Below are 22,069 nucleotides of genomic sequence, written 5' to 3'. Positions count from 1 at the left end.
TCTATTGACAGGCTCCCATCCCATCATTTTTCGGTGTCTGCTACTGCAGCCACTGACAGATGTGTCACTTTCGAACCCTCATTGCAATTTTTGCCTTCCTATAGAATTGATTTTTGTTATTTTGAATTCGAATTTAAATAGCAAAAATTTATCCTTTAAGCCAAGTAGGATAATTTTTCTAAATTCGAAATTTTAAAATCGCATTCCATGTTCGAAACAGAAATTCTGACTCAGAATACTATTTTACAAAACCGTAGTTCTTCTACTCTGGAACCAAATTCAAAAATTCATGTGTGCGCCTTTAATGCTACAGTAATCCTGTTTTGTTGATGTCTCACTCATTTCTTTCACGAATTCTCAAAATAAAACAAAAAAGAAATATTTCGAAAGTTTCATTCAATGTTCCAATAGATTTCTGACAATTTTAAATATCTTTTCAAGGCTTAAAATAATTTGAACATTTGGAGTATACTTGTTGACAGAAAATTCACCTTTCTCGAAATTTCCTAGTAATTTAATTTTTTTCAGGAATTCTCACAAACAACAATAACCTAGATTACTGTAATTCTTCGTCAAATTTCGAAGAAACTCGCCGGAGTGAAATAGTGATATTATTCATATGACCCTGACTTGAAGGAACCGAGAAGTTCAACGAAAGCTGGAGAAATAAGAGAGGGAACCGGATAAAGAGTGGGAAGCCTAGTGGAGACGCAGGAAGAAAAGGGCAAGAATACGAGAAGAAGCAGCGAGGAGCCATGGTTCAAACACTGCGAAGACCGTGGCAAGAAGCGGCAAGCAGTGCTTTTGCCGTCGCCAGTGCTCTTCCGGTGACTATGAATAGTCAGCAGATTGCCGAGCTCTTCGAACAGGTAATTTTAATAAAGGCACACTTATCAGAAGAAAAATTCGGAATTCCCGAAGGTCTTAAAACAGATTATCTGTATTAAAAAAAGAAACATAATAACGTTTCACAACTCTACCTGATCGATAAAGTATTGAAATGTTTTTTCAGGTTGAGCGCGGTGAATCAGAACTGCGATGTGCCTTAACAGCAGAATTTTCAACTCTCAGGAACGCTGTGAGTATTTAGTTTAACAAGAAAAACAGGTCACGAGGAGTTATTGACTTTCAGAACGGAGAATCTCTGCTCATCGTTGCAGTTAGAGTTGGAAATACACCAGTAGCAAAACAATTGGCTCACTTGGATCCAGAATCGGTTGATGAAACAGATAATGTCAGTGGCTCAAATTGTAAAAAAACTTCAAAAGAATCCGATTTCAGGAAGGCTGGAGTGCTCTTCTCAATGCTGCCCATGGTGGCCATGTGGATATTGTTCGATTATTAATAGAAGCAGGGGCAGCTGTTGATCAACCCGATTTAATGGGATGGAGTCCTCTAATGTGGGCAGTTTACAAGAATCATTTAGATGTTGTAGATCTACTTATCAATTCAAGAGTGAGTTTTTTGAAGGAGGAAATTTCAATTAAGTTGTGACTTCAAGGCTCATGTAAATCTTATTGACGAGGAAGATGGCTTAACTCCTTTAATTGTCGCATCTGGTCGAGGATTCTCTCAAATTGTCGAGCGCTTAATCGAATCAGATTGCCAGGTATGTTTTTGAGAACATATTTTCTTGCTGAAAACTGTTGATATTCCGAACACAAACATCAAATTACCACTGTTGTAACAAGGAAAAACTATATCATTTACAGGTGAACGCTTGTGACAAATTTGGAAGTACTGCTTTAATTTGGGCGGCTCGAAAAGGACATCTTCCAGTGGTACAACTGCTTTTAAATTCAGGAGCAGAAGTGGATGCTGTTGGAATGGTAGTTTTGTTACATTTATAGAATATCTATTTCTAGATTGAATAATTTCAGTACTCATCCACCGCCTTGATGCTTGCCACACGTGGAAACTTCCTCCAAGTGGTTGACTTACTTTTAACAAGAGAACCAAATGTCAATGTTGCTGATCAGAATGGATTGACTGCGTTGGGAATGGCTGCTCGAGATGGATATGCTGATATCTGCGAATCGCTTATCAATTCTGGTGCTTTTGTCAACCAATGTGATCGGTATTTAATTGAATTATTTGCGCTTTTACTGTATTTTCTTTTCAGATTCGGTAACTGGATTCTTACGTCAGCTGTGAGGAGTGGAAATGCTGCGATAGTTCGAATGGTTCTTGACAAATTTGCAGATATTAATTGTCAGGATTCGGTAACTGAATATCAGCTATTCAGCATAAATTTCAAGAATTGTGTTTCAGGAAAAACGAACACCTCTTCATTTGGCAATTGATAAGTCTTTCAACGACATCGCTTACATTTTGTTAGAGAAGAAACCAAATCTGGAATTGAAGAATAAGGTAATATCAATTATCTAGGTTCATGTACCTAATTCCTATTTTCAGGACGGAGAAACTCCTCTCCTTCGCGCTGCCAAATGTAGACATGTTCATCTTTGTACCTACCTTATGAGTTTCGGCGCGAAACTTGCTGCAGTTGATAATTGCGGAGACAATGCCCTCCATTTGGCTCTTCGTGCTCGCAGTCGACGATTGACACAAGCTTTACTATGTAAGATCAACTTTTTGATAAAATTTGGGTTCATCTTTTTTTAGCCAACCCATCAGACTCTCGATTACTGTACCGCCCAAACAAGTTGGGTCAAACACCGTATTCAATCGATTTGTCGAATCCGCAGCCAATTCTTCCACTTATTTTCGGACCGATTGATGCAGAAGACAAGATGGACACAGCTATGGGATACGATGTGTATTCAAATGTGCTAGCTGATATTGGTAACCATTCTAATTACTAAATGGACATTTCGGTTAAAAAGAAGTTTTCAGTATGTGAGCCATCCTTGTCTCTTCCACTTACGATTGGTCTCTATGCAAAATGGGGATCGGGAAAGTCTGCACTTCTGGCTAAACTAAAAGAAGCAATGCATAGTTTTTCGAGAGATTGGCTCGATGGAGTTTCACTTTCGTATGTTTTATTCCAGTCTTCAAAAGAAGTATTTAGTTCATTTTCAGTCTCTCTTTTGCACTGTTCTTTGCAATCTTCACAATCATCGGAATGTTCTCACTCACCTTCACAATGATGATCGCAATTTCCAATTCAATCACGCATATCTCGTTTCATGGGCTATTTTTCTCTTCATATTTATCGTTTTCTGTGCCCTCCTCATTGTGGTTTACTATGGAGATCGAAAGAATTGGTACACATCAATGGATGTTAGTTCTTCGTTTTTTTTTCAGCCTGCGTTTTATCAGAAAAATGTTCCAGATCGCAAATTTCTTCGCCCGCGTATTCAGTCGAGTCAGACTAGTTTACAATATTTTGACACTTCATGCTCCAATGAATAGTGAGGATAGTGCAAGTATGCCTGTCAGGTATGTTTAAAAACAGCTACTTATCGAATAATGATTGAACATAATTGCAGCTTTCTGTTCGCGGATTATCATCGTCTCTCTTCAATTGGAGGTGAACAAGCTCTCGCCAAAATCGTAGCAACTCTTTTCGAAGCAGCCGAAACTCATTTTGGAGTACTTCCTGTTCGGTTGTTCTGCTCCATGAAGCCACCATATCGTGAGTTTACATAGTTTCTGGAATCAAGAATCCAATTCTTCTTTCTTTTCTAATACCAGAATTTACTCAAGTTAGCTAGCTTGATTAAATCTAGAAATTCAGATTACATAGACACTGGATTTGGATACACTTCTCCATTTTCGCGTACTACTTACCGTAGTTTACAGCAACAAAATGCTCAACAGCAAGGTTTTGAATATATATGTTGCATTGAACATTTTTGTGTGGTTTCATCGTTATTGTGACTGTTATGAAATGAAAAATTGAATCAGGCAACTAAAAAGTTTTCTGAAGAAATCTGCATGAGTTTTGGAGACAGTGGGGTCTTTGAGTTTTTATTTGTTGGTGTCGTACTTAGTTTTACAGATTTCCGCAATATTTTTATTTTCATTTTCAGCTGGAACCCATGGATCGCTCCGTCGTCACTGTGGTGTTCCTCATGTCATCCTTCTCATTGTTTGCATTTTTCTTCTCATAATGGCCCAAGTTTTTGGAACGATTTGGCTTCTCTCCAATCGCGATCCAAACAGCCTCAATCTGTTCATAGCTGTTGCATTTTTATGTGGATTTGTTATGATTGCCATATATCCCATTGGACTCGTTATCATGTAAGTGTCGAAATGATCCAAATGATGAGCTGTGTTTATGAAAAAAACATTTCAGGTATTCATGGACGAATGTCCCAAGACGAAGAGTTAATGCTGCAGCTCGAAACGCCCACAAGTTGAGATTCGAAGGTTTGATGCAAAAACTACAGACAGAAGTGGATCTTCTAGCCGATATGATCCGTTCTCTCGACGCCTTCACTCGCAGTCACACTCGTCTTGTTGTAGTTGTGGACGGATTGGATAATTGTGAGCAAGAAAGAATGGTACAGACGTTGGATGCTCTCGAACTTCTTTTCTCTGCTCGTAAACACCGTCCATTCATCACTATCATTGCTGTTGATCCTCATGTTATCGTCTCAGCGATCAATCACAACATGCATTCCGCACTATCGGGGACAGAATTGACTGGACATGACTACTTGAAGAATATCATCAGTATGCCATTCTATTTGCACAATTCTGCTCTTAGACAACTTCAATCGAAACTTCGAGAGAAGAGAGAATCTATGGCCGAATGGAAAGAACGATTCAAACGACAGGACACATTCTATGGATCACACCTTTCACTGAGAGAAGCTGATGGTCGGACTAGTCGGAAGGTGAGTAAAAGTCCAAAGATGCTGAAACAAAAAGAAGTTTTCAGAAATCAACAGTGCCAAACATGAATTCTACGAGTGTAGTTGGACGAAATCTGAATGACGGAATCCTCGGTGAAGACTACTTCTCCAACATGAATCCACGTGCAATGAGAAGAATTATGAACGCTCTAACTCTCACTGGACGTTTGATGAGAGCATTTGAAATCGATTTCTCGTGGATGTCGCTAGGTCATTGGGTATCACTTCTGGAGCAGTGGCCGTCTCGCATGTGTTGGCTGATCGACAGAGCTCTTGAAGTGCACAACAATCAATTGCTCCTTTCGGAAGTGTATCATCAGCTGAAGGACCACATTCCAGCTCAAGATGATCTGATGCAATTGGACAGAAATCTGGAGAACTTTGAAGGATTTTTAGATTCTAAAGGAATTCCGATTGCGGAGAGATTGACTGTTGGACATGTGAAGAAGTTCGTTCCATGTACAAGTAGTTTGGATCCATATTTGAGAAAATTGATAAGAGAGAGGAGCAAAGGATTGGTGGATATTGAGGCACAAGTTGGAAGTGCTGGAATGGCTATTCCACCGAATGCACGTCTTCTTTTCAATGTGAGTTACTGGAAACTATCTAGATTACTATGAAAGATTTTTGCAGGATGAACTAACGTGGATGTCTATCGATACACCTCTTGTGGAGATGAAACTGGATTCTGTTGTCAATCTCATTCGCAAATTGGACGTTCCATCGAACCGTCTCGACTCAATTCTCGATCGCTTCTACAAACTGAATCTGTGTGGTCTCGTTCTCGCCACGTGTCCACTTCCGGAACTCAAAGAGAGCATGCTTCTACCACTTGGAGACTGGACACTAATTCGTTTGTTGGTTGAAACACTCAAAGTGTTCGGATCTTCGCCTCCTGGACTGCGAGTGGATAAGAGAAAGGCATTGACACTTCGAGAAGAAGACGAAGAAGATGAGATCGAGGAGGCTGCTGAAGCTGCATTGAACTCTGAACGAGAACGAGCGCCATTGCTAGGATCGGTTAGAGCAGAACAGAGGCGGAGGTCTACAATTGTGCAGAATGCGACAGAGTTGAGCATTGATCACAAATGTTTGATGGAGAAGCTATCAGGAATGGATTTGAGTAAGATAGGCGTTTTAGTGATCAATTTTGGCAAGCTTTTTTGCAGCTGAAACGGAAGGCGATGTCAATGAATTACACTTCTCTCACTTTTCGTCATCTACTGATGGTCCATCTCCAATGGCCGATGGCTTTATTCCAGCTTCAGTTTCAGCCGCTCCTTCGGTTAGGTACGTGAAAGATATTGATAAGCTTGAACAGTTTAACTTTCAAATGTTACTTTTAAGTTGAGTAGAACTGCATTCAATCGAATTTCAGATCTCCTTGGTTCTACTAGACCCCCATTATTTGTTATAGTACTACACAAATTTGGTTAGTTGCCTAGTTGACACTTCTCTAGTTTGTAGTGGTGACGTGGCAGTTTCATATTCCTCCTCCTACATATTCGCATGGTTTGATCTTGTAACACCGTAATCAATTGCCACGTCATCTCACAGACCCCAAATTGTCTTTAAGAGCCTTGAAATTCACTGACAACGTTTCTTCAGAAATTTAAGATTTTCTAGAAAAAAAACTAATCAAAATAATCGCATGAATAGTTTCAGGTTCGAAGACAACATCAACGATTTGGAGCGAGATGCTTCTGATGCAGACAGCACACAATCTCGATACGATTCAAAAGAAAATCTCCTTGAAGAGGAACGAAGTCACTCTCCACCAGCTCATGTGGACTTGATGAGATTCGACAGTGGAAACACCAGGTATTGAAGAGAAAAATAAGAGAATTTGTTCTCTGAATGGCTTATTTTATAATTGTATCCCCTTCTCAGTTGTTTCTGTTTTTCACAAAAATCCAATTTCAGCAGTGATTTCGTACGGTCCAGTTACCGTACCTCTTCAAAATATCGTAGAATGAGCCGGTAATTTAATGCTTTCTCTCGAAAAATGCAAAATTTATCATCACGAATGTGGTTTTTCTTCTTTTTTGCACTTTTGTTTAAATGCACTTTGGTTCAAAACTTTTTTTAATAAGTCTTGCTGTGAAGTGTGGTTTTCAGCCTTCTCCTAAAACATTTTCTGATACGAATACTATCATTTCCAGAGGCGATCTGATGAGAGGAATGCATCAGAACGACACGATTCGAAGCAGTCTCGATCAGGGAACCGGTGCTGCACCGAGCTCATCAAGTTTGATGGCATCAGATGAAGATTTGGTAATTTGGAATACTCGAAACCGTAATCTTAATACATATTTTCAGAATCAACAAACTGTACAACGACGTGGTGGCGATGATTTTGAACGTATCCAACTTGAGCAACTGTTCCACCGACAATCTGATGCATAAATGTTTCTATAGATGTAGTTATAATTTATCCAATCTTCTTTCTGTCAATCTGATTTCTGTGATAATCTGAATTAAGGGTTTATTTCAAAATTTATATACTAAGATTTATACCATGCTTCCTTCCGTTTCACTTTCCCCCGTTTCCCCCACGAGTTTTGATTCTTCTCAATTTTCAGTTGTTTTTACTTTTTGTTATTCAGCTTTATCATTTTAATTTTACAATTTTTTTTTGAAATCAATTCTAAGTCAACCCAAACAGACAAAAACATGACCCCATTTATTAGGATTTTCCGGTTTCGTTTTCAAGCAATAAATATGTATAGCCTTTTAAAAAGTAGGTATTCCTAGGTATTTAATATGGGGGTGAATTATGCAATACGTACTCAGTGAAATCATGGGAAATCCGGTCTGCCTCAACCCTTATTATGATGTCAATCGAGAGGAAAAGTTGGAATGGAAAGGGAAACTATGGGAACTTTACTACTTATTACTGGATCTAGGTTTCTATAGTATCGTTCATTATATTTCAAACGCTTATGCAATCTCTCAAAACGAAAAACAGTAAATCAAATCACGATTGCGAAAAAATAAAGCATTAATCCAAAAACCGCTGGTACTTTCTCTTTTCTATACTCCACAACTTTGCAACATTTCGTATAGAAACTAGATTCCGAAGGAGGCGGGGCTTAGGTTGTTGTTATGCAAATTCAAATCTCTACCGATTCATTCGGATGCTTCATTTCGTTTCTCAAACACTCTACTTCACTATTTTTCCTATTACTCTGGTACAAAAAAAACCGTGGAAGAGAAATGCCAGTGGCCGCGGCCGAGGGTCTCAGAACGACAGCTACAGTAACCAAAAATGTTTATTTTCCGTATTCATTTTCTCAAAACGTTTTTAAGTTACTGTATTTGTCGTTGTGTCACCTTCGGCCACCGGCGTTTCTCTTCCACCGCAGATATTTTGCACTAGAATAAGGTTACAACAAACCTACCGTAATACTTTGAGAACCAAATACAAAACCTTATAAAGTTCTAGTTCCCACACAAAGTCTGTTTCTAATTTTGACTAAATTTCTCTTCCACCCATTGCATTAATTTGCTGGCCATCTGTTCAAATCTTTTTCTTCTTCTTCAGCCCCTCTTTGGATTCACTCTAACTCCAATTTCATTTTAGACACAATTTCACCATGAAGACGTCAACTTTCTTGATATTCGCTCTACTTTGTAAGTTTCCAAGTTTTGAGGTATCAATGAAACATTATGTTTAGTATCCACATTTTGTTGTGATGATTCTGCTGAGAATGTGCATATCAGTGGTTCATTCCGAGTAGCAGCAGAAGGAGAGGTGATTTCAAAAAGTTCCGGAATCGAACAAGAGCGTAAGCTATACCATAAAATCGACGAATTATTTAAAACGTTCTAGATCCATTCTTCCAATTGGAAGGTATGAAGATCGCGAGAGCCTATTTGGATAGACAATATGCAAAGGAAAGAGCTCAAAGAGAACAACAGTTTGGAGTTTAAATTCATTCACACTTTATAAAATTAGTTTTTTTTTTCAATCAATTAATTATCTTATTTGAATAAATGCTATTAATATAATGTTAAACAGAACTTTTTATAGATTCTTTAACCACAGCTACTCCATTTCCACTGACATCAAGAACCACGAAACTGGGACTTCTTCTGAAAGAAGTGGAGGCAAACATATAGGGATCTTCATAGTACTGAATCCCCCAGTTTCCTCCGAGATATTCTTGCACGGTCTAAAGAATAAATCCATAAATTATTATTCTGGTAGAAAAAATCAGAGATCTGAAAGTGAAACGCCGGTGGTCGTGGCCGAAGTTTCCAGAACGACAACTACCGTAACCTGGAAAGTGTTTTATTTATTTTCTCGTTTTACACTGCTTTTCGTCAACAGCGACTTTTCTGTTATTTTTCCTCTAACAAATCAACAAATAAAAGTTGACTGAAACCGCACGAAAACCGAGAAAATAAATCCGGAAATGAAAATATTTTGAGGTTACGGTAGTTGTCGTTGTGAAACCTTCGGCCACGGCCAGACGCGTTTTTCTTCCACAATTCCGGTTTCATGTACCAGAATAGAAGACATTCTCTCTCTCCAGTTACCTCCTGAATTTTATTCAGCGAATCAGTATCGAAGCGGCCAGTGAAATTCTCTTCGATGACAGCTTCTATGAATAGAATGGTTTCTTCGTTCATCCCAGAGGACAGTGTCACTTCCATCAGGTGTTTAGGATACTTACGACTCCTATAATAAACTTCTAACTACAGTAGTCCTGGATCGCGAATATCTCACACATGATCTCTTTCTCGTTTAATTTGTGGGTGAAACTTGCTCGTGTACTTCTGAACAGCAGTCGAAGCGCAATGAAGAAAAGAAATATGAAGAATAACCAATAAAATTGTCAACTTTAAAAACATGATGTTCAAAACTGACCAAAGTCAAGTGTCATACCAGGCTCTTTTATAATAATTTCGAGGCACTTGACTGAATAACTAGTTTTCTATTTGGTATTTTTTGTTATTTCTTGATTTTTTAATTAGTTCTGTGTCGTTCTTCTATTGTCATTTTTTCATTTTCGGGTAGCGATTTTTGGTCACAGTCAAAATTAATGAGAAAGCAAATGCACTCTACTGAAATTACTGCGTCTCTTCGACCAGCACATTCTCTCGGTAAGTTTCAGCCGCGAGCTTTGAACCGGATATCGTCATAAGATTTAATTAACCAATTTCGGATATTTATTCCTTGTATGTTTTTGTCGGGATAAAAAATATCACCTGCGTGTTTGCAGACTCGATGCAAAATACCGTAATTCTTCTTTTCGGTCTGCAAACACGAGGTGTCAGTTTGATAGCTCCGACAAAATCTATATTTTTACATTTTTATTTTGCTCATTATTTAAACGACTTTTTGTATTATTTTCAGATTGTACAAAGCACTCGGCGCTGTTCCGCCACTCTACGGGTATAAAATGTTTTAAATTGTAAGTTTTTTAAAACTTTTTTTCTTCGGAGAACCCTCCGTCTCCAGTTTTCGAAAAACCCCATGTTGAAGAAGAAAAAAACATCAAAAATGTAGGTAAATGAACGAATCGGCAATGGTCCGCGACGTCTTCATCACCATTGTCATTTAGGGTCTTCATAGGAAAATGTGATCGGCTGCATTCGGTTCGTCATTTTTTGTGTGAAAATGCATCATGCAATCTACAGAATTTTCATGTTCTCGCTATTTTCTAAGAGTCTTCATTCACAACAGCCGTTATTCCTATCATAAAGTCATTTATCACTTCGAAATCAACTGTTTTTTTTCATAGAAAAGTTTTTTTTTCGATCATTTTCTTCCAATTTGCTCTCCCATCATCATCATCATCGTGAAACTTAAGAGACTGAACACCTGCTTCTGCACATTTGCTTATTTATTGCCACCTCTCCCAGTCAAACGAGCCAGATCTTCACACCACCAGCCTTTTTTCTTTTTTTCGTTCGTTTCCAATGTGTTCGCTCTTCTGAATGTCTCCTCCGGAATGCACATCAGCTTGTCTCATGTTTCTTGTCTAGTTGGATTCAGATCACACGAAAAGCTTTACTTTATGACCTGCTGACTATGAGAACCCTTTTATCATCTCAATCTGTTGCTGGCTTGGAATTCCTTCGCGGCCTGCCAAATTGGTTCTCATAAATCAAACCGTTGTCACCAGAATTAGTTGTTTTTGAAGTGTCGGAGCCGGCTCCTCACCTCAACCTCCATATGAATTTAGCAAAAACCTTTTCATATTTTTGCTCTCTCGACTTCTCGGTAACAATCATTTCTGTTTTCGGGAATCGTAAAACTCTTCCTCGCTTTTCCAACCCTTTATTTTTTCGGAGTCTTGCAAAATTATATGGTTCGAATGTCTTTATATTCAAAGTAGTACTAAGACTCGGGTGAAATTCGGGGGGTTTTTTTTTCAATAATGTTTCGAAAAACATCGGGTTGTGGTTCACATCTTTCCTGCGATGATCAGATTCGAAACTGTATTTCGTCATTCTTGATTCAATACATGATTTCCATTATTTCTTCCGAGCTCTTCTGAGAATCCTCGTCAGATTCAGAGTTTTAGATGATCTCTTTTCGACATTCCCACAAGTTTCTCGAAGGTCGATCTCACTTCTTCATCTCGCGACTATTATTTGTTCTATTCCTACTTTTTTCCGATCTTCTCAACTGCGCGCCTCTCTTTTTACCATCTCCTCTCCCTGTTTCTATTGTTTCCAAATTCCTAGCGTGAGCCCCATAGCTTGTTCTCACTGTTTCTATTTGTCTCCGATGGATCGTCCAATTCATGAAAAAGTTTTAGATCAAAAACTGGAATGACTTCTTCTGAGGAAGTGTCAAAGTTTAAGAGGATCCTATTTCACTCCTATGGAAAATTGTATCGTTTTCATTCGTGTCTCTGATAGTCGAAAGTAAATACTGATTACTCATCGAGTTGTTTTTCTTGGGACTTCAGAGCCTATTTTTACTGGAACTCCATGTTTGAATTATTCTTATTATAAATCTTTCTGAATTTCTCGAATAGCTTATTTGAGTAATCTCTGCCTCTCATTTACATATAGATTCCTTTTTTCTAGTCATCCGTAACGGTGTTCTAATCTAAAGATACCGACAATTTGTTTGCTCAAATCCATCATCGTCTCTCACGTTAAATTCTCAACGTTATGTTTCTCGAAAGTATTGTTCTGTCTGAAATTTTAAGTTATAAAATTAGTTGTTTCTCGAGAATAAAAGCCTGCGCATCCTCTTATTTTCCTTTATTTGCTCTTCCCCGAACCGCCCATCCTTGGTTGACTCATGCCACTGAAAAGTTCCGAAAAGTAGGAGAGAAGCCACTACTGACTTTCCCAGGGTCAAAAAACGCAGCTTCTCGATTCTTTTCATAAATAACTGTTTGGTTTCGCAATAATTACTCTTCCGATCATCAATCCAGCGAAATGCCTGTTCTTTCTCTTTGTCTTACTGTTAGTTCGGAGACTGTACGATTTTCTCTTGTCTTATGTTTTTTTGGCCTCAACTTACTGTTCTCGAGTGCTCTTTCTCTCTGTGATATTAATACCAAAAGAGAGTGCGGTAACTCACAATGTCTTAATGAATCACAGGATCCAGCAGGAGGTGTAAACATTTAAAAACGCACTTCTCTGGTCTTCTGAAAACGTTGTCTGTGTTTTTTCTCTTTTTTTTTAAATAATATATATTTTCAGAATTACGCACTCTATTCTCTTCGGTTGTCATCCCACACCATATGCATCAATTTTTCTTGTTCCATGAGGTAGGTTATCTTTACTGCTTATTCATAATCTATATTTTTCAGTTACCATTACCTACAAATTTTCAAAATGCGGAATCTACTCCTATTCTGCATCATCCTCCTACTCATGCCTCAGTTTTCAGGTAAATAATAAAGTCAACGCATATTAAAATTCACCCCTAAGGATGTTCGCAATTTTCGAAATCATCCAATTTTCAAAATTTCAAAATGTTCGGAATTTTTCAACTTTCAAATTTTAAAGTAGAAATCCCATTTTCCCATCACAAAAAATCGAAAATTTATGAAAAATTTACGAAAAATATTTCGAAAACGCAAAAAAAGTTAAAGTAATTCCGCTCTAGACCCGCACGATAACTTTTCGCGTGCGCCTTTACCCCAAAAAAAATCAGAAGAGTTCATATCGGAATTTCCGGAATTTTCGGGATTCCTAATTCCGTTCCGCTGATGAGCCTAGAGAAGAGAGTTCACCAGATCTTTCTAAAACATATTGAACGGATCGGTTGATGATATTTGACACAACCACTAACACTACCACCAGATGTGTGCCTATGTGTTCTACATGTCGTCATACATGTGCATTAACCAGTGTCATATGCCCATTCAACTTACTTTTCCTCCCAAACGACTCTGAGAACTAGGGACTTTAGGATATCTCACACCAACAAACTCCCCCGATTGCAAATTGTCAACCTTTCGAACGGCCAGTGGGTGGTAGTCGTAAATATTCAAGTACCCGGTAGGAACACCGCCAAAATGTATGCACCACTCATAAACATTGTCACCTTTATACCGCATATATCGGTATTACTTTCACTTTGAACTTTTATCGATTCTACAACTTTACCACCTTGATCCATGTACATTCCGGTGGTTTCTTATGCAAGTTTGGACGAACCTTTACGGGGTAAGAAATCTACAGTAACCCAGGACGGGGAACAAAATTGAGAAAAGTTGAAATTTTGGAATACGCATTGATAGAATAGGACAGTTGTTAAGTTGGAATACAATAGAAAAAACTGTACGGTATTTTGAAGAAAAGTACCTAGTGATGCACTTTTACATCTAATAGTTGGAACACCTGCAATTTATGCTGCCATACAGGATTTGTGTGACCCTGATCACAGGTGTTCTCGTTAGAAATTTCCCGCAAGACATTGAAAATTACCAAAGAAAGTACTGTACAATTGCCAAGGCTTCTTATATTTCTTTTAACTACTTTCATGAAGAATGTCTCGTTATTCGGTTCCAGAACGACTTTTGATTGCATTTGGTAGGTAGACTAGAGTATAATAAAACGGAAATTAAGAATCGAACCTTTGGTACATCCTTGAATTATCAAAAGTTTCAGAATCGTGTCTTCCGTCGTGGTTCCGCCAAGAACGTAGTGCTCCAGAAAAATTTCAATCTTCTGAAAATGCTGAATTCGCTTCCGAGAATAGTGGATCTCCTCCATCGGATTCCCCTAGGAATGCACTGGATACAAACGAGATTGGAGAAGCACCCTCTACAAATTCGAATGTGCCTGGTGCGACTACAGTATCTTCTGATGTAGTTGAAGGAGAAGAAGAGCAGTTGCAAGAAGTTGTCAAAAATTTAAGTGAGTTTTTTCGCGAAATTAGAAATTTTTTTAATAATCGAATGATTTCCAGCCGAAAAAGAAGCAGAATACGAAGATGAATACGAAGAAGAGAAAGAGGAAGAAGAAGCAGAAGAAGCTCTAAAATACAATGAAGATGTCACACGAGATGCAACTTCAACATTAAAACCTGCGGTACGAAAAGAGATAGAAAAGCTGAAAGAGGCAAAATGCAAGGATTACTGTCACCATAACGCCACGTGTCATGTAGAAGTGATATTCCGAGACGACCGAGTTTCAGCAGTGGTTCCTTCTTGCCAGTAAGCGAACTAGTTTAAAGCATCGTTTATTTTTTCAAAACTTCAGTTGTCCCCACGGTTGGGAAGGGACTCGGTGTGATCGTCACTACGTACAGGCGTTTTACGCCCCTATCAATGGCAGATATAATGTACGTTTGATCACGATGAGCAGCACGGCGCAACTCTTCGTTCAAGTAATTATCCTCTCTAATAATTAAAACGAATCGAAAACTAACACTCTGACTTACTTATTACTCACCCACTGAGATATATTTGCATGTAGCATGGTTCATTTGGTTTAGCCTTATTTTAGATTGGTTTGCGGTGCTGGTTGTTTTAACTCAAAACAGTGGAATTATTTTGTGAAATTTTCTAGGGACCAGTGAAAAAACCAAAAGTTTTTCTTGCTCGAAATCAAACGGTTACTACAACGCCGCCATCAAACAAAGATTCTGATATTCCATCTATTCTCAGTGGTATTTATGATAGAATTGTGGTAAGAATGGCAAAAAACTTAGTGACTTAAAATTTGATCCAACGGGACGACTATCTACCTTCCGGTAACTATTTTTCAGCAGTCTTCATCCTCGGCCATTCCCGCTTTCGCCTTTCTTATCGTCATGCTGGTCATGTTCATTGCTATTGTTATTTACGCCTACAGACGGTAATCCAGAATCCTCTGAATTTAATCTCTCAGTAAAAGTTTTCAGTATGTCCAAGCGAGCAGACGACATGACCTATACAATGAGTCATATGTGCCCACCAGAAGCATTTACCGTTTTGAAAACTCCCAATGGTCGTCACATTCCAGTTCACCAGATGACTTCGTGCCCTGCTTCTGCTTCTACGGCATTACCACCAACTCCTCATCCATCTTCAGCTTCTGGAGGATCGAGAATACCAATGAGACAACAGGCGATTCGAAACAATGCCGATCAAGCTAGAAACAACTTTTTCAGCATTCTCAGAAGTCAGGGAACTATTCCATCGAGGTATTTAATTTCTTTGATTCAGTTTTCCAAAAGGTTCAAATTTTCAGAAATCTTAACGACGACGATACTCCGAAGCACTACAAATCGGTGCCACGTGTCGAAGTTTCAGCCATAAACTATTCGGGACACATTGATTTCTCCACTATATCTTTTCAGTCGGTACGATTTTTCTTTTCTTTCAAATTCAATGAAACTTCTGTTTTCAGACAGATTCAGAAGTTTCGAAAGCATCAAAAACATGTCCACCACCTACACATTGTGTTATTGATATAGAACAAGATTCAGCGGATACAGTATGTTCCAATTAATTAAACTTTTAAATCAAATCACTTTCCAGAACTTTCGATCTCCCTCTCGGAGTTCCGGAGAACCAGGATCACCAACAACCTGTGAACCAATGATTCCTCATATGCATCTTTAATTTTTAATTGCTCATTTTTCCTTCTACTTCTTTTCTGTGCTATAATTGTGATCTACCCATTTGTTTGGTCTCTCTCCCCCATTTTCTTTTCGCTTTCTCTTATTCCATATCGTTCTTGACACCATACCGTTTTTTTATAGATTGTTCTTTATTTGCACCCTCATCAAATCCGTCCGTTCAAACTATATTGTTATTCCCTTGCTCATTTCCTGTGACAATGTGTATATTTTTGCCAGTTCGTCTCCCATATCTTCTCACGGGTTCCCCGACCAAATTCATTTTGTGCACGCAATTCGATTTTCGATTTCTCCCCTGTATATTACTAGTCGTTTTTCTGCTCAGGTTCTGATAACTGATCGTTGAAATAACTAAAGATTCATTTGCATACATTTCTTATTGTTGGATTGAATCATTATGACAGAAAAAAGTTTATAAGAAAATTTAAAAAATTCAGTAATATCCAGGTGGGCAGCCTGATCAAGTGCACTTTTCCTTCTCTCCATGGACCTTGATGTCAAGAGTCACATAGGTCATGTCGTAGGTTCCTCCGATTTTGTCCTCTGGAACCAAGTACTTTCCGATGCGGACGCAGTTCTGAAATGAGGTCGTTTAGGAATGCCTACAGTAACCTATTTCTATTCCAACTTACTGGCTTGGATGGATTGCATTTGTGGGTGATCAAGAGGTACGGAACAATGGCGTGAGTTTCATCTTCCTCTCCGTAAACCCAGAATTCTCCTTCGGCATCGGGGTTCTTGGTGGCCAAAAGATCATCCGGGTCAACTGAAAAAAAAACATTAATGTTACCAGTTGCCAATCACCTGTAGCAATTGAACCGGTAGCAAACGATCTGACAGCAAATGATTATTCACCCGCATCGAGACGAACCCTAATTTTGGCGTAGTATTACTGTCATTCGCGTCTGAGAGCATTTACCCAATGTTCCGAAAAAAACCGCGACACAGTAACTCACAAGTATCCTTCTCGTAGAGTTGGACTTTAGCCATGCCAAAACGCTTTTTGTTGCACACAGTGATTCCCTCAACGGTAATATTTTGGAGACGAGCGGTGCATTCAAGGACACAGGCAGCGAGCAAGAGACACACGACGAGCGAGCGCATTTTGAACGATGGAAGTTGGAAGAAATTAACTGTTTGAGTTTTTTTATATTGAGAATCTGAGATCAACGTCAGTTGTTGGGATGATAAAATCAAAGAAATGAGAGAGAGGGGGAAAAGAGAAGTGCTAATTGGCATCTAGATCCATGTGACCCAATGTGGAGGAGGAGCATATTCAAGATTAGAAGACAATTGGAGTGGAAGTACGACGGCATGTTTTCCTCATTCTCTTCTTTTATATTACTTGTCGTTTTTCTGCTCAGGTTCTGATAACTGCTCGTTGAAATAACTAAAGATCCATTTGCATTCATTGTTTATTGTTGGATTGAATCCTTATGACAGAAAAAAGTTTACAAGAAAATTGAAAAATTATATAGAAAAATTCAGTAATATCCAGGTGGGCAGCATAATCAAGTGCACTTTTCCTTCTCTCCATGGACCTTGATGTCAAGAGTCACATAGGTCATGTCGTAGGTTCCTCCGATTTTGTCCTCTGGAACCAAGTACTTTCCGATGCGGACGCAGTTCTGAAATGATGTCGTTTAGGAATGCCTACAGTAACCTATTTCTATTCCAACTTACTGGCTTGGATGGATTGCAGTTGTGGGTGACTAGAAGGTATGGAACAATGGTGTGGGTTTCGTCTTCCTCTCCGTAAACCGAGAATTCTCCTTCGGCATCGGTGTTCTTGGTGGTCAAAAGATCATCCGGGTCAACTGAAAAAAATCTGATTAATTTAGGTCTAGTATCTCTGACTCACGGGTATCCTTCTCGTAGAGTTGGATTTGAACATTGGCAAGACGCTTCTTATTGCACACGGCGACTCCCTTAACAGTGATGTTTTGGAGACGGGCGGTGCATTCAAGGACACAGGCAGCGAGCAAGAGACACACGACGAGCGAGCGCATTTTGAACGATGGAAGTTGGAAGAAATGAACTGGACGCGAGCCTTTTTATATTGAGATTCTGGGATTAACGTCAGTTGTTGGGATGATAGAATTAAAGAAACGAAAGAGAGAGAGGGGGAAAAGAGAAGTGCCAATTGGCATTTAGCTCGATGAACCATGGAAATTGAGAGCCAATACAACAACAAGAAATGTTTTGAGTAAAGGAAAAAATGTGGAGGAGAAGTCTATTCAAGACTAGAAAACAATCAACAAATGTGACAAAAAAAAAGGTAAATGAGTCATTGGAGTGGAAGTACGATGGCATGTTTTTCTCAGGATTTTAGTTGATCTATTAGTACTAACTAATTGAATCTTTATCATTTAGATAATTATAAATACAATTAGGATACTTTTTGGAACGTACAACTCCACTTGGTATATGTATACTTCATGTATTCGAAAATTTTCCGGCAATGGGATCTTCCTAATTTTTCTGAAACGGAAACGTTTGAAAAACTATTATTATTCTATGATTCCTAGTTAGAATTTCCTACTCAAATAGACCAGCTTCGAAATATATCAAATTTCAATTACAGTTTTTTCTCTAATGGAAGCCTTCCTTATACACGAACTTTGAGCTCAACTATCTCGGCTCCTATCAGAGATACCAAAAAACGGTTAACTAATAAAATGTTGATGATATCATGATAAACAATTTATCAGTTGACAAGTTTTTGATATCTTTTGTAGGAATTGTGATAATTGAGCTCAAAGTTGATGGTTTGGCTGGGCTTCCATTAGATGAAATACGTTATTCTAATAGTGAATTTCAAAATTGGTTGATTCAACTGATAGCTACATTTCTTGTGTTGTTCACTGATGATAGTGATCAGATTCTGTTGATTGAGTTGTTTGTGTAATTCGAAATGAACGGATCGAAAACAAAGACGATGTGCTCATTGAGATCTATTGGCAAGAGCGGAGGGAATCAGACAACGTACAATAAGATTTTTGAAAACCTATTTTTATCGGGATGAGTCAAAAGCATAGCAATAAACAAAAGTTAATATTTTTCAAAGGAAAAGGGAATATGCCAACAAACAATATTATCTCAAAAAATTACCAAAAACAAACTTCTGTGATAGGGAAGCAAATAAGTCTGAAGGACATTGTAGAACCGTAAACACTCTAATAGAAAGCCACCCTATACTTGGACTTTGGTCCCATATATCTCTGTTCCTGGACGAGATATCAAAAAAAATGGTCAACTGACAAAATATCATTGATACTACGATAAATATTTCATCAATTGACTACTTTTTGATGTACATATTTCCCAAAAATTGAGGTAAATTAGATCAAGTCCAAGTATAGGAAGACCTTATATTAAAGTGTTTACGATATCTTACAAACCGTTTAACGTAAAACCCATTTTGAACCAATTTATCTCACAATCAGTCCCCGTAAGAGATAAATCAGACAAATTTGATGGTTAGGAGAAAATTCAGTTGGAGTGATTACGGTAACCACAGATATACAGTATAATGTGTTTCCCGATTTAAAGATGATACTGATTTTTTTCAGAGCAGATGACCAAAAATCTTTGTTTCAATGTTCTTCATAGCGATAACACCTAATAGATCATCACTTTTTGAGTTCGGAGTGAGGCTTAATTTCTGTATTCCCATCATTTCCTCAGATCAATCAGGAAGTTTTTTTTCGGGATCTTCATTGTTTCGTACCTATCATTTTCTTCCCGGTTTCGCCCTCGATTCTTCACGTAGCATCCTCTATCTCTCGAAGTTTCTCTGATTCATTCTTTTTCTGTTATTTTGTCTCACCAAATGCCATTTCAATTCCCCCCTCAAAACATTCCAAAGGTTCTCTTCTTCTTCTCCCGTCAGTTGGTTGAAAAAGTGGCCAACAAAGAAATTATAGCGAGAAACCAGAAATCATCTGACTCAGTTTTTGTTTCAATACTGGATAATTGATTCATACGGGTTTATGTACAAAGATATAAAATACGATAAAATGTATCAGAATATTTAATTGCACTTTGTCTTCTCTCCATGAACAATAATATCCAGAGTCACATAGGTCATATCGTACAGCTCTCCGATTTTTTCTTGTGGAATTTGGTACTCGGAAACGCGTTCACATCCCTGAAATATGATTTTTTTGTTTTTGGAATCTGGGATACAAACATGGAAGTGTATAATTCTGAATAAGTTATTCTTAAGAGTCTTCAGGTTCTGAATATTGTTAGACATAACAGTTTAGTCGCTTCTTTAAATCTTAAAGATGTTTTTTTCAAACAGAGAATAGACTAAACTAGACTACGAAAACTTTGTATTTCTATCAAAACTTACTGGTTGAGTGTTGCAATTATGATGAATACGGATGTATGGTTCGATTTTTCCAATCTCATCTTCCTCTCCGAACAATTCGAATTCTCCTTCCTTGTTAGTATGGATCTGGGTCAACTCGTCATTTGGGTCCACTGAAATTCGAAAAATTAATCTAATCCTTTACTCAAATCTAGAGCTTACAAGTGTCCTTATCAATCAGGATAACATGTGCATTGGCTACTCTTCTCTTATTACAAACGGCAATTCCCTTGACTGTCACATTTTGAAGTTTGGCAGAAACTTCGAAAGCAACCAAAAATAAAAGCAAAACGAATGCAAGACGAGACATAGCTGGAAGTTTTTGAACTTTTAGATGAAAAAAATTATTAAAAATTCGAGACTGGAAGTTTCAATCGCTTTCAATGCACTTATATCAGCGATGGGCGTGTCCCACCGGAAGGCATGTGATCGTTTTCATAAATAATCTCGAATACATCCATTCATTTAAAACAGGTGACAGAAATTGAAGGAAAAAACGGGGGAGGAATCGAAAAAAGATAAAAAGAAGGAATCGAAGAGCAAAAGTTTTCTGGAGGACCATCGTAAATATATAGAAATAGATCGGAGAGCAGATGACTCATTAAAAGAAGGGAAACTTCGATTTGTGAACTTCTCTAGGGAGAATGAAGATGATATTATAGAAATGGGTGAACATAAAAAAGATGCCGCAAAACCAGTATTAGAAGGCCCTTCACACTGTCAAGTTTGAGCTTATTTTTTATGGCTCCTTTGCAAGATATTAAAAATGTATCAGCTGATAAAATGCGTTCGATATTGTGATACTTAAACAATTTGTCAGTTGACAACTTTTTGGTATCTATTACAGACACTGAGATAAATTGGCTCAAAGTTATACGTTAGGGAGCCCTTCTAATACAGGTTTTACGGTAGATGTGTGAAAATTTTGAAACGCTTGTTTTTTGTTCCCGAAGATTCTAATTGTAGCATGAAAAAACAATTACCGTCATTGTACGCTTTCTCGCCAGCCCTATCTATCGTCAACGCTCTAATATAGTGTCCCAAACTGTCAACTTTGAACCCAATCATATATTTCCCTGTAAAATATATAAAAAAGTTATCAACTGCTAAAATGATTATCATAATATCAAAAACATTTCAGTTGACAACTCTTTGACATCTTTTGCAGGAAGTTAGACATATGTGCTCGAAGGTGGGATGCCTCCTATTTACGGTCAGTTGAACTATTGATTCAAATATTGACAGATTGAACAGTAATTCAGGAAGATAAGATCGTTTTTATTTTTTTTAATTTGAATTCTGACCACTTTATTTATTTTTTTTGACTTCAGATGGAACCTCACAATTTATTCTCTAGGAACCCATCAATTTTCAAATGAACCAAATTCATTTTCCACAAATTCAGGTGAACTTTTTTGATTTTCGATTCAATACACTGATACATGCACTTTGCTCATTTCGTAGTTTTTGACCGATTTCGACAAGATCTCAGATCTCATTAATTACCCATCAAATCTTTGTAGGATTGCGTGGTATCCAACCTCTCTGAGCTTCTCGTGCTCCCATAATCTCTAAAATGTGTAATGACACTTTAAAAATATCCAATTGAAAGTGGGACCAACTGTTAGGGAAAGTATTCGTTGTGTTTATAAACATTTCGGAAAAACTGTCACATGAGGGTCCCATGTGATAGAAACTGATTGAAGTTGAAGGATCAGTTGATCTCGGAAGACTCAGATACATTTTAACTGGAGGGAAAACGATTAAACTTTTAAATTATCGGGCTTCGGCATTTTAGGTGCATTTATGGAATGTTATTCTTTG

At 37.9% G+C, this 22,069-nt stretch overlaps 7 protein-coding genes across 7 annotated transcripts; 3 read left to right on the top strand and 4 right to left on the bottom strand.

Moving 5' to 3' along the window:
• Nucleotides 1-755: 755 nt before the first annotated feature.
• Nucleotides 756-7,229, top strand: Cbr-tag-144 (the record flags this gene model as incomplete). The annotated part of the gene is given in 22 exon segments (XM_045235466.1): nt 756-869; nt 1,013-1,078; nt 1,133-1,234; nt 1,282-1,455; nt 1,502-1,609; nt 1,713-1,829; nt 1,881-2,222; nt 2,272-2,370; nt 2,416-2,581; nt 2,626-2,805; nt 2,857-2,995; nt 3,043-3,402; nt 3,453-3,598; nt 3,701-3,787; nt 3,996-4,206; nt 4,262-4,805; nt 4,817-5,410; nt 5,457-5,946; nt 5,993-6,113; nt 6,489-6,644; nt 6,747-6,803; nt 6,986-7,229. The coding sequence occupies 22 exon segments, from the start codon at nt 756-758 to the stop codon at nt 7,227-7,229; spliced, it is 4,617 nt and encodes a 1,538-aa protein (XP_045093102.1).
• Nucleotides 7,230-8,419: 1,190 nt separating this feature from the next.
• CBG05993 lies at nt 8,420-8,756 on the top strand (the record flags this gene model as incomplete). Its single annotated transcript, XM_002633219.1, has 3 exons — nt 8,420-8,456; nt 8,501-8,611; nt 8,656-8,756. The coding sequence occupies 3 exons, from the start codon at nt 8,420-8,422 to the stop codon at nt 8,754-8,756; spliced, it is 249 nt and encodes an 82-aa protein (XP_002633265.1).
• Nucleotides 8,757-8,871: 115 nt separating this feature from the next.
• Nucleotides 8,872-9,482, bottom strand: CBG05994 (the record flags this gene model as incomplete). The annotated part of the gene is made up of 2 exons (XM_002633220.1): nt 8,872-8,988; nt 9,366-9,482. 2 exons carry the CDS (start codon nt 9,480-9,482, stop codon nt 8,872-8,874), a joined length of 234 nt encoding a protein of 77 aa, XP_002633266.1.
• Nucleotides 9,483-13,792: 4,310 nt separating this feature from the next.
• Cbr-lin-3 lies at nt 13,793-15,853 on the top strand (the record flags this gene model as incomplete). The annotated part of the gene is given in 9 exon segments (XM_045235465.1): nt 13,793-13,835; nt 13,914-14,162; nt 14,215-14,461; nt 14,508-14,634; nt 15,016-15,104; nt 15,151-15,465; nt 15,480-15,591; nt 15,639-15,725; nt 15,770-15,853. 9 exon segments carry the CDS (start codon nt 13,793-13,795, stop codon nt 15,851-15,853), a joined length of 1,353 nt encoding a protein of 450 aa, XP_045093101.1.
• A 477-nt stretch (nt 15,854-16,330) lies between these two features.
• On the bottom strand, nt 16,331-16,974 carry CBG05997 (the record flags this gene model as incomplete). Its single annotated transcript, XM_002633222.1, has 3 exons — nt 16,331-16,447; nt 16,503-16,636; nt 16,827-16,974. The coding sequence occupies 3 exons, from the start codon at nt 16,972-16,974 to the stop codon at nt 16,331-16,333; spliced, it is 399 nt and encodes a 132-aa protein (XP_002633268.1).
• A 407-nt stretch (nt 16,975-17,381) lies between these two features.
• On the bottom strand, nt 17,382-17,879 carry Cbr-ttr-16 (the record flags this gene model as incomplete). Its single annotated transcript, XM_002633223.1, has 3 exons — nt 17,382-17,498; nt 17,554-17,687; nt 17,732-17,879. The coding sequence occupies 3 exons, from the start codon at nt 17,877-17,879 to the stop codon at nt 17,382-17,384; spliced, it is 399 nt and encodes a 132-aa protein (XP_002633269.1).
• A 2,024-nt stretch (nt 17,880-19,903) lies between these two features.
• Cbr-ttr-17 lies at nt 19,904-20,555 on the bottom strand (the record flags this gene model as incomplete). Its single annotated transcript, XM_002633224.1, has 3 exons — nt 19,904-20,020; nt 20,228-20,358; nt 20,408-20,555. The coding sequence occupies 3 exons, from the start codon at nt 20,553-20,555 to the stop codon at nt 19,904-19,906; spliced, it is 396 nt and encodes a 131-aa protein (XP_002633270.1).
• Nucleotides 20,556-22,069: the final 1,514 nt, after the last annotated feature.

The sequence above is a fragment of the Caenorhabditis briggsae genome, assembly GCF_000004555.2.
Source record: "Caenorhabditis briggsae complete genome, chrIV, whole genome shotgun sequence".
NCBI lineage: Eukaryota > Metazoa > Nematoda > Chromadorea > Rhabditida > Rhabditidae > Caenorhabditis > Caenorhabditis briggsae.
The sequence above is the reverse complement of the archived record's forward strand: the minus strand, read 5'-3'. Positions and strand labels throughout refer to the sequence as shown.